The sequence below is a fragment of the Somniosus microcephalus genome, chromosome 7 (assembly GCF_052327205.1).
Source record: "Somniosus microcephalus isolate GS21.2 chromosome 7, FLI_Smic_1.0, whole genome shotgun sequence".
In the NCBI taxonomy this organism is placed as follows: Eukaryota; Metazoa; Chordata; class Chondrichthyes; order Squaliformes; family Somniosidae; genus Somniosus; species Somniosus microcephalus.
The window spans coordinates 232441254-232453734 of record NC_140993.1 but is presented as its reverse complement, the minus strand read 5'-3'; the positions used below and the strand labels follow the sequence as shown (position 1 = coordinate 232453734).

Genomic DNA, 12481 nt, shown 5'->3' with positions numbered 1-12481 from the left:
CATGAAGGGTAGCAGAAATTTGGAACTCTCTCCCCAAAAAGACTGCAGATGCTGGTACAATTGAAGCTTTCAAGTCGGAGATAGATAGATTTTTGTTGGATAAGGGCATCAAGGGATATGGAGCAAAGGTAGAAAAATGGAGTTGAGGTGCAAATCAGCCATTATCTGATTGAATGACAGAGCAGGCTGAATGGCCTACTCCAGTTCCTACGTTCTAATCCCACACCAGGTCCTGTTCTCTTATTACCCCTGTCCTTGCTGAACTACATTGGCTCCCTGTCCCCCAAATCAGCCAATTTAAAATTTCCATCCTTGTGTTTCAATCCCTTCATGACCTCACCTTCCCTGTCTCTGTAACTTCTTCCAGCCCTACAACCAGCTACCTCCCACACCCCCGGCCAAACTCTCCATTCCTCCCTCTGCCCCACCATGGGCGGCTGTGCCTTCAGCCTGCTAAGCCCCATGATCTGGAATTCCCTTCCTACAGACGTCTGCCTCTCTACCACCTACTTTAAGACTCTTCGTAAAATGTGCCTCTTCGACCAAACTTATGTTCACCCCGCCTAATATCTCCTTTAGCTTGGGATCCATTTGTGGGCGATGTGAAGCATTTTGGGATGTTTTTCTATATAAATGCAAGTTGCTATATATATATATATATATATATACCTATTTTAAATTTACTTTTCACTAATTTAACTTTAAGTTCTCAGGTCCTACTGATCTGACTCACCTCGAAGTAAACTGCAATAACAGGGACAGGCTAGTTGACTACCCAATCACAATCTATCTGTACCCATTTTCTCTTCCGTTTCATTTCTAAATGGCTATAAATATCTTCTAGCAGCAAATATGTAGTGCAACACTAACTATGGTTCACCTGGTCCTTATAAACGGGGTATTCTGGCTCTAAAGGGCTGATTTCTTTTATTCGTTCCTGGGATGTGGGCGTCACTGGCAAGGCCAGCATTTACTAATGGCTTTGTCTGCAGGTAACGGAAAAAACTAGATATTGTCAGCCTGCATTGTCTACAGAGCAAGGTTCCTACAGCTGCAGACCACAACCCTACTTAAGTGCTTCAACCAGACAGCGTTGCAAGAATTTTACAGTTAGCATTAGTCTGTCTGTAGGCAAAGTACAGCAGATGCTGGAAATCTGAAATGTATCTTTCTTTTGCCTGCATATCAAACTGGTATTACATGCTTGTGTATTATTAGTGTCTCTGCAACAGACGAATTACTGATTTACTGCTTCCCCCTACTGGTTAGAACCAGAATATTCACCAATAGATAGGGAAGCGGTGACTGAAGCGTGGTGCTTTTCTTGTGACAATGGTCAGTGAGATTTGAAGCAAGATTTACCGAGGGTAGCTATCAGTTGGATTGGCAGAAAAGCAGGAGTAATTTTTAGGTTCATAATGTTCAGTGGAATTAAAAAATCTGAAAATACAAACATCCATCACATTGCTGTTATATTTTATGTCTTTTTTAAATCAGGGTGTGCTACAATAATTACCTCTCTCCCCCCCCCCCCCCCCCCACTTTGATAGTATCTATTATTATCCAATGCACGGCCAGAGTCTTACCCTGCACATAGCAGGGCTCCAGAGGCTCAGGAAGATTACTTCATTTGCCACACGACAACAGTACTTTATCGGCTGTAAAGCATTTTTGGGATGTCCTGAGTTTGTGAAAGGCGCTATATAAATCTTTCTTTCTTTCTATTATCAAATGTAGTAGAGACAACACTAGTTTTGATCAACATCACAAACTATAAAAGAAAAATAACTGATGGATTGTTGTTAACATCCTTTCCCAGTGGCAGTTTCCCATTGCGGCCACTGGGAACCTCCAGAAAACAAAACAGCCGGCAGTACACGGACACCCGTGGGGAGCAAATAAATGTATGGAGAACGGAAATAAGTCATCACCATTTCAGTGCATCGGCAAAAAAGAAATTAAGACTGCACTTGATCTCAGATAAGCAGACCAATAACTCTTCGGACCTATTCAGTTTCACCTTAATAAAATATGCAGTTCTGTTTATAAACTTATCCAATAAATTAGATTTTATGTAGCTCAGAAATCGATGCAAACAAACTTAAAAATGGCAGTCGGTTAAATAACATGCACACAAGTGCACCATGATCGGTTTGCATAAACATAAACTGCAGCACATAATGAATAGTCTTACCAGTTCTCGACCTGTAAGACTATCATCAACCCAGACCTCTTCAGAGATTGAATCACGGATGAGCAACACCACTTCCGTCAGCATCTCCAGTACACACAAAACAATCTTCCTACTACCTGCAAAAAGGATCGCTGCCAACTTAATGCTTGAAAATTTATTGAGTCAACAGCATAAAAGATCTATATTTTATAAACTGAACATATTGAACATTGAGAGATGACCTCTATAACAGTACAATTGCACTGGAAAAGAATAGTTTTCAAGAAAGCAATGAAGATGTGCGCACTTAAATAAGTTTAAAAAAAACTTCAGAATACTTTACTGATATGTTGCACTTTAAAAACAACACCCAAAAGGGAAATGAAGTATAAAAGGGAGAAGTTTTTGTTTAACATTTAAAGTATGCCACCACCTCGTATAGAAAAGCTCCATTATATCATTTCCATTTTTTTTTGTAGATTGTGATATGATTGCTTGCATGGAGATTCTGCTAGGCCACCCTGGACGATGTTACTGATGCAAAGTGGCCCAGTCAATCTTGCTATGGCTGCACAGTAAACAACAGTAGCCACAAGCTGCGGAAATCAAAGTACTAGCTGGGGATACAGTATCCCAACCTGTAGCATGGTTTCCTGGAGTCGGACAGAGCTACGAGGAGCTCACAAGCCAGTATGACATCACATTGCCAGTTGTTTATTGTGGAGTCACTTCTGAATGAATGAGGACTGTGCTGCCGCAACTGTGCAGTCATTGAGAAGCCTGGCAACAGGAGCAACCTGATATGAGGCTCTCCAAGCAGGCTGGAAAACATTTGTTTTTACAAAATATTGCAAGTATATTAATCTTCAATGTAGAATGATGGAGTACTTTGAACAAGAACCACTCCCCCAGTCTGTCTCTCCATTTTATGGAAAGTACATTATATCATTGATTGCCAGCAGTGCCCTATACTCTCAAAAGCACTGTGCATTTAATGAGCAACTGGCCACTCAAGAAAGGATAACTTTTCAAAAGGACAACAGGTTACAAATTAATGCAATACTTAAATTTGGCTGACCATCCCTCACATCGGGGATTATAATTGCATTTCCTGGCAATCAACTCTTTTATCTCATGATTAACCTTTGTGCTATAATCACAATGAGCTGATCTTTCAGTAGAGTTGTGTTCATCAGTATCTGCCTTGACACCCAGGGTTGGGAAAACACTGAACCAGTTAGAATTCTTTTTCCCTTTTAAAGAACAATCTTAACTATATAAAAACAGAAAGAAAGCCAGTCGCTTCCTCCAACAAGAGGCACCAAGTAGATGGCAATCTAGATAAATGTACAACAGCAATTTAGCCTCTAATTGACTTCGGGCAGGCCCTATTTCGGGTAGTTCCCCCACAGTGAGCAGTAATCCTAAAGGGATTGGCCACGTTAGCAGCTAAAGATCACAACTGTACTCCAGACTACCTGTGTGCAATGCCACATGATGTCAATTATCAAATAAAAATACTGCATAATGAATCACGTGGGGAGAGGGGGGGGGCACCTAATTATGGGTCTCACTCTCCTTTTGAGCAGTCCCAGCTAGCCATTATTAATTTCAAGCGTTATCACTGTGGCATTACTTTTCCTTTTTAATTTTTTTGTGCCATCAAGGTCACAAATGTAAGTAATACAGAATGTAATACATACCCCATTCGGTGGTACCAAAACACACTCCCAAGTTTGATGCAGAATTCAACTCCTATTCCATCCCAACAACATGCCTCAACCCAAACCTCAGAGGGGCACCTCCCGTTCCATCAGTGGGCATTTTCAGATTTAGATGGGCCAAATTCTTTTACATGACATTATAACTGTCTACAGGGCAAAGACTTCCAACCAATCTCAGCTGAATTTAATTTCTCAGGGATCAATCAATGCTATTCCACCCCATTGCGCTACCAAGTCCTGCATATGCTTTAAAAAAAGAGAGCCAGTTTCTTTCTGCCAGTTGACCTCTATCTCCCTGGTCTTGCATCCATGTTGTAAACATTTGTTCCCCCCTTAAGACCTGGGCTATGTGACGAAGGGATAAAACTTGAATGTTACGCAAAGAACAGTTTCCATGAGGCTGGTTACCTGTTCGGAGCATGGGCACTGCATGTTCCAGGACAACCACACAAAACTGTGGGAGACTAAGCTGCTGGAATTGAAGCTCCAAGGAATCCTCACTTTCCATCTCAGGCAGCTCCAAGTGGGCCAAATCAGCCACAGAATGGTTAGACATCGGACTTGTAGAGTTAGGAACTCCTTGGGAACTGCTTCCACTAGAATAGAAAGAACATTTTAGAAAGAAAAATACCATTAAAGCACACAACAACTCACTCTCACCATTCCTTCTGCAGAAAGCGCTAAAGAAGACCGGTCTGTAAATCATTAAAGGCATAACAGACTCTATTTTTGTCTCTCTCTTATTGGACTCCAGCTCATGGCATTATATTAAAGCGGTGACTAGGACAGAAATCTCAAGTCATTTTCATAAGCCAAAATACATCCCTCCTGGTTTTCAGGTGCCAACACAATCAAAGGGACTACTTTGAGGAGGTCTAAGATAAGATCTCCTGGAAGTAGCAAAAATAATCACCAGCTAAAAGTTGTATTACAATACTTGTGCTAATGCAACTCAAAGACGACATCTCCAACAGAAAAACTGCAGTATAACTGGAGTGACGTCACCAAACTCAAGGATTTTGAGTAATAGGTAATCTGACAGATTTGGTTTTCTATAAGAAACACCTGAGAAGTCCACTAGACTGACTCTGAACTTTTTAAATTTTCAAAGAATTAGCTGGCTAACAAAAAATCCTCAAGCAAAATAAAAGGATGTAGCATTAAGTTATTTGGGCTTCAATTTTCCACAGAATTAGCACGAACTTCTAGCTCCATTAAAACATAAGGCAACATTTTAAATGTCAGTTCAATCATTCAAAAATAATGGGCTGGAATTTGCGGTGGGTAATAACGGCAAATTGTCAGCGTTTGCCGTCATTTCCCCATTGAAACTGACCGCAACTTCAGGATTTAGTGCATGCGCATCTAAATGTGGTCAGTCATTCACTGCTCTGGCACTTGCTGTGCTGTGGACCGCCACCGCCCCACATAGCCGGCAATCAGTGTAATCAGACCCTGGAGCACATCATTGAGCACTGCCCTCAGAGGAAATTCGCAGGCAGCCTACAAGATATCCACACTGTTAAACCGGAAGATTTGACCTGGAGATCCAACTTAGATATTGGCCCACAAATTTGGGTCTCCACGGGTGAGTACGCACGGGGTACTCACCCGTAAGCCCAATGGAAGTGCCGGTTTCCTGCATGCGCGGGAAACCGGCACTTCCGTTCTCCTGAAAGAAGGGGTTAAGAAGTCAAACACGTACGCAGGAGAGGCTGTGCGTGCGCATCGAACTTACGTTTTTTTTGCAGGTTTTCCCGGGAGGGTAAGTCTCCAGAAGTCAGACATGTAAAAAGCAGTCGCAAGGCCTGCTTTTAACAAGGTAAGTGGTGAATTAATTAAAATTAAAACATTGTTTCCACAAGTTTATTATTTTTAAATACTTTAAAGAAAGGTAAGTTTATTTTTAGCCCCGTTAGAAAATAAAATTATTTTTTTCAAAAATTTAAATTGTTTAAAATAGTTATTTCATGTAATTTATAGTTTACTAGCTGAAGTGCCCGGCGGTGCCGAGGCTTTTTCGAGGGAATGTTGTTGTTGGAAGAGAGAGAGAGAGCGACTGGGGGGGAAGAGAGAGAGCGACTGGGGGGAAGAGAGAGAGCGACTGGGGGGAAGAGAGAGAGCGACTGGGGGGAAGAGAGAGAGCGACTGGGGGGAAGAGAGGGAGGGGAGGAGGGGAGGGGGAGGGGGAGGGGGAGGGGGAGGGGGAGGGGAGGGGGAGGGGAGGGGGAGGGGAGGGGGAGGGGGAGGGGGAGGGGAGGGGGAGGGGGAAGGGGGAGGGGAGGGGGGGAGGGGGGGAGGGGAAGGGGGGGAGGAGGAGGGGAGGGGGAAGAGGGGAGGGGGAGGGGAAGGGGGGGGAGGGGAGGGGGAGGGGAAGGGAGGGCGGGAGGGAGGAGGGGGAGGGAGGGGGGATGGAGAAGGGGGGAGGGGGAGGGGGGAGGGAGGGAGAGGGGGAGGGAGGGAGAGGGGGAGGGGGGGAGGGCGGGGAAGGGGGGGAGGGGAGGGGGAGGGCGGGAGGAAGGGGGGGGGGAGGGAAGGGGGAGGGCGGGGGGGGGAGGGTGGGGAAGGGAGGGCGGGGGGGAGGAAGGTGGGGGGGGAAGGGAGGGCAGGGGTGGAAGGGGGGAGGGAGGGCGGGGGTCGCCCCCCCCCCCCCCGAGGTGAAGACCGCCGATTGCGCGCGCAGCAGGAGCTGAGACTGTCGGCCGGCGGGCCCGGTTGCCAGGGTAACCGTGATGCTGACCAAGCCAGAGAGAGAGACGCCGCGTCTCAGCTGCTCCTGCTGCGCGCGCGGCTCCCCACCCCCCCCGCCCGAGGGTCGCGGCCCCCCCCCCCCCGCCCCCGGGTCGCGGCCCCCCCCCCCCCCGCCCCCCCGAGGTGAAGACCGCCGATTGCGGCTGCGCGAGACGTCCGGCGGGCCCGGTTGCCAGGGTAACGCTGGACGCTCAGCAAGCCCCGCCCCCCGGCCAGCCAGAGAGAGACAGCGCGTCTCAGCTCCTGCTGCGCGCGCACCCTAGCGGCGCTGGGCTGAGGCTCGGCCCTCCAGCCTTCGAGTGGGGCCGGGAGGTGCCTAGCTCGGGCGTGGGTGCGGAGGAGACGCCGAGGCTTCTAGGCCTACCTGGAAAAACGGGGAAAGGTAGGAAAATTAATGAGATTAGATAAGTTAATTACTTTCTAAATCATTTTTTTTAAAAACAATATGTGTTTTAAAAGCAACGTTTTTTTTAAGACGTAGAAAGCGGGAAAAAGAAAGGAAAAGTTTGGAATCAAGATGGCGGCGACTCACCTCGGTTCAGAACGATAAAGCCCGGCCACACACGCACCGATTGGCCCGGCGGCACACGCCAGCAACCCGGCGTACGATTGGTCAAGCTCGAGGTCACTCTGTCGGTCACTCTGTCGCTAATGAGCGGATAATGAGATGCTAATGAGCGGAATGTTGAAGGTTTTTGGGATACCGCGGGCGCAATTTTAGCCCGGCCGAAACGTAAATACGCTTAAAACCGTCTCGGAAGCGTAAGCTTTCTTTGGAGGTAATGCGCGCGTAGGTACGCCCTGTAACTTTCGAGTGCATACCTGCAACGCACACGCGACGACAGACAGATAGACAGATAGACAGAAAGACAGAAAGACAGAAAGACAGATAGACAGATAGACAGATAGACAGAATGACAGAATGACAGAAGTACCGATTTATATATATAGATTTAAAAAATGTGATTTTTAAAAAATTTATTTGAAGGTTTAGTGATGTTTTGGGGCTTACAGTATTTATAAGTTTGACAGCCCTTCCTGTCAAACTTATGAATGAAGCATTCCCTGCTACCATTGGCTCTCCATGGCCCACGTGATCCCAGGGGACGCTTTGAACTAACTGCAACCCTGGGATACGCAAGCACTGCGCGCTGGCAGTTGGAGGAGGCCCAGGATCGCAATTCCATGGGGGCCCACAGCTCAACGGCCGGCGCGCAAGGTAAGTGCAGGTCGGGGGCTTGCACCCGTGGGAAGCCCCCAACCCGAATTTCTGGGCCAATGACATTTGATTTGCTTTGCTACTACCATACGAAAGAAAGTGTAATCAGGGAAATCAGTGAAACTGACAAAAAATTGGGCTTTTCTGCGATAATACCGCTGTTAAATACCCCATTAAACATTAGGCCGTATTGGATTAGGTGTAACTGAGGTTTTAACAGCGTATTGATTGCTAAACAGACATTATGGCCCTGGAAAACTAATTTTCATTTCATGGAGTATCAAATTTCTTCATTATGATAAAAAATTACAATTTTTAATAAATGTTTTTTTTAAATGCTTTTTTTAAAAAAAAAAGTTTGTTCATGATAGTTCAGGTTCTACCTTATCCCTCTGTGAGAGCCCCAATCTTTGTTTTGCTCTTCAACATTTTTTAAAAGTCGGGATAAAAGCAGGTTCTCATTTCCGTGATAATTCGACATTGTGATTGGCTGCTTAGACAGTTTGTTGACATCACAGCAGATCGCGCTGGTGATCCCCACTATACTGCACTGAAATCACTGGATATCTCAAAAGCTCTGTGGGGAGCTTTCTTCGAGGCCAGCGGCAAATGCCTTTGCTTCACCACTGACTGCAAATTCCAGGCCATTATTATTTAATTATAAAACAAGAAATGCCACACCTAGTACTAAGAACAGTATTACTGCTGCAAGTGCCTGAATGATTTTTTTTTTTTTTTTTTTTTATAAAAACAGTTGCCCTACTATTGAAGTACATGAAATAATTCCACCCATGTAAAAGAGCAAACCCATTACATTAATTAAGGTATTTATATTCTGCATATAAAACATTTTTTTTGCAAAATGTTACTATGTCTTGTTAACTAGGGCAAGAAAAATTAAATATCCAAACATAGGGTCAGAGTTTGTTGTAGCGGGGCATCTAACAGCATCTGCCATTAGTTAAACTTGCTCCTGCACCCTTCAGCTCAAAAGCTTTTTGCCCACAAAGTTGCTGAAAGTGGGAGTTGGTAACGAGACAGCGAGGGAAACAGGGCATCTGGGACCTGAGTGAACAGAGTAACCAACAGGGTATCTCCTTAACAAATGAGATTGAAAGATTGGAAAATAAGCAGAAGAACAGAGAAGGAGGGTGAATTCAATTTCAAATCAGGTACAGAAACAGAAATAAAGAGGGAAAGAAAGATTGGGTTTATTTTACTTTTGTAAATAGCTGCTATTGGAGATCAATAATGTAATTAGAGGCAATCATCTGAATTGGGATTAAGCAGGCATCTCACTTTCAGTTAGCTCTGCTGGATTTACCATTAAACAGTCATTATCTAAAAATCTGCCACTTTGGGCAGGATTTTCATTGGGCCGTGGAGGCGGGATTGAAGGCGTGTGGGGGGGTTAAAATCCCAAAATCGGGGGGCACGAACGCATCCCGCCCCCAACCCGCCTCCATGTCAGTTTCAAAGGAGGCGGGTACCCAACCCGCACTGGGACCCGCCTCCCCGAGGCGGGAAGGGGATTAATGCCAATTAACTGCCTGTTAACAGGTAGTTAACAGGCAGTTTTTAGCCTAATCCCTATTTTCATTGGTGAAATGTGGGATTCCCGACAGCTCCAAACCACACCGGGCCGTCGGGATGAAGGGCTTGGAGGGGTCGAGATGTCCGGTGTTCAGGCAAGTGATGGGTGCATGAGCGCAGAGGTAAGTGTGTTTGCTGTGTGTAAAGTGTTTAAAGAAGTTTTACTTACCTTTACAGCCTTCCTTCCTTCAGGTCTCAGGAGTCCCTCATCTCACCGGCACAGAAAGCAGAATGGCCGCGAGCTGTCAAAAGTTCCAGCATTCAGCTTTCTGTTCCGGAGCAATCTCTAAATCATCCTGAGAGGAAGGAATTAACCTGGAGTACAAAGTGTCAGTGCTTGACAGATGAAATATCAATCTGTGATGTCACCTGTTGCCGGGTGGCCCTTAATTGGCCTGCTGAGTCCGCTGGGCGGGCTCAACAAGGTCAATCAAGTCAAAATCGCGTGGGTTGGCTAGAACTCGATGGAGGCGGGACTACAACCCCAAAAGTTGTAGTTACGCCTCCTCAATGAAAATTCAGCCCTTGGTGTTTATTGGAAAAAAAATGATGGCACTTTCTCCAAAACAGGAATTTCCAGCAAGACCCATAACCTTGGTTTTTTCTCTGACTGTTTATAAAATTATTCATAGCCGTGAGGCGTGAAGACCAATCTGAGATTAAAAACATAAAGCAAGAGTTGGGTCAGTAATTCCATTGCTCCTCCATTACTCTCGTTGCCCCTGTGCTGGCAACTGATTAGCATTAGTTGGAAAATAGTTTCACCATGCAATACATATAACCAGCAAGTGAAAATCTTTCAAGTCAAGTGGCTAAGCACAACATCCAGGAGAAAATCAAAGCTTTTTTCCCCCCAATCATGAGATCATATATCTGAAATATGTGCGACTTGTACTCAATTTCTTCATTGCTTTAAATGGATGTTGGCTCTGAAACTAAATGTGCACAGCAATGACATCATGATTGACAGGATGGACTGTGAGCAGCACAGAAATAAAATGCTACGATGGCAAGTTCAATTCCACCCCTCATTTACTCCCAAACAATTTATCATTATGGGCCATTATCCTGATACACAGCCAAGTGGGAAAAATCAGAGACAATTCCTCTTTCTAAGCACCACTTCTTTGCAATTTGTCAATATCACACATTCCATGATCTTTAGGAATTAAATAGCTAAGTATGCAGATTTTCATAACACGGCAGTTGCCAGCAACCTTTTCCCAACTGAAAAAGAGATGTTGACAGGTCTTTAAAGAAACTGAAATAATCCTTAATCTCCTAATGGGAAATGGAAGGTCGATGTCAGCAAGATGAACATAATCCCTATGATTAACAAGCTATCTTTTAATTTTTATTTTGAGGTATTTGTACTGTAATTTTATGGAATGGGCAATAATACAGGATTAGTATGAAGATATTACAGAAGGATAGTATGATCACCCAGGTCATTTTTTTGTTTTTAAAAACAGATGCTTTAGAGCTTTGCAGATGACAATTTGGATTGCTCCAAAACTTTGAGATCTTCCTGAATTTATATCTACGACAAATATAGTAGCTACTGGTGAAACATTCTTTTAGAAAAATATATGAATATACAGTATATTATCGCAGGAAATACCTCACTGTTGACTCTTAATTTCTTTCTCTTAAGAAAAACACAGATTTCAACACTAAGTTGGATAAGTATCTACAAGGTAATTAAATGAATGATGTGAAATAGTAATTAGCACACACACCTAGAAGGATTTCTCAAACAGTGAAGAGAAAACCTGTGACTTTCATTTAAGGGCCGTATTCATATGTTCTAGAACTCCCCTATCACAAATGGCCCAGATAAATTGCAAATATTAAGAACATGCCAAATGTAATTTTAAGGTGCTGTGCCTCTGATGTCGACAGGTTAACAGCATAACTGGCACTGGATGAGATGCCAAGAGGTCATCTTGGTACTGTTCCGTCTCAGAGTCACCCTTAGAATAGACCCATCACTATGGCCATGGATTTTGAAGAAGGTTGTTCATCAGAGCAAGCTTATAAAAGCTTACTTTGTGAATTTTTATACTCATCAGGGTAATGGATCTTAATGAAAGAATACTTTCATAAACCGAATGTCTGGTCAAACACATCCAGGCCAGGTGTACTCTTGCCTCCGAGTCAGAAGGTTGTGGGTTCATGTCGCACTCCAGGGACTGGAGCACAAGATCTAGACTGATACTCCAGTGCAGTACTGAGGAAGTGCTGCACTGTCGGAGGTGCCGTCTTTCGGATGAGACGTAAAAGATCAAAATGCACTATTTTGGAGAAGAGCAGGTGAGTTCTCCCTGGTGTCCTGGCCAATATTTATCTCTCAACCAACATCACTAAAAAACCTGGTCATTATCACATTACTGTTGTGGGACCCTGCTGTGCACAAATTGGCTGCCATGTTTCCTAAATTACAGCAGTGACTACACTTCAAAAGTACTTCAATGGCTGTAAAGCTCTTTGGAAAGTCCTGAGCTTGTGATAGGTGCTATATAAATGCAAGTCTTTCCTCCTTTCTAGATGCAAAGTTCCCTCTACTGTGCCCCAAAAATCTGCCTGAACCTCAACTTCAGAGAGGAACCTCAACTTCAGAGAGTACCCCCAGCTGAACTAATGTAACATTTGTCCATTTCCCACACCAGCCATACTGTAGCCTGTAAGATAGAGATTACCAATTAGAGCGAATTTTGCGCTGTGGATCCATGTCCATGTTCAGGAGACTTTCATCCCTCAGTCTAGGCCAGATCTCAGAGCTGAAAGACCACTGCATCACCCAATTCCCAAGTAGGGTATGTTCTGATAAACACTGACTGGCAGCTACCAACAGAATGCTGGGGCAGGAGGAAGAATATACAATGGTATAATTTGGTTTGGATTTCGATTTGTCTAACCCACTTCCTTACTTACATGGGCAATGAAAAATCTCCAACAATGCTGCACACTTTTGGGTAAAATAAAAGTTCTACCTGATCTTCCTTTCTTACTTCTAACTTT

The 12481-nt window shown here is 44.4% G+C and overlaps 1 protein-coding gene across 1 annotated transcript in view; it reads right to left on the bottom strand.

Annotated features, from left to right (window-relative positions):
• rttn (rotatin) overlaps positions 1-12481 on the bottom strand; it is a 283502-nt gene that overhangs the window by 236118 nt on the left and 34903 nt on the right. Inside the window, exons 9-10 of the mRNA XM_085993987.1 lie at positions 4306-4493; positions 2195-2310 (exon numbers count right to left, since the gene is read on the bottom strand). Coding sequence (XP_085850113.1) covers positions 2195-2310; positions 4306-4493 — 304 coding nt within the window. The remainder of the gene's footprint in view (positions 1-2194; positions 2311-4305; positions 4494-12481) is intronic.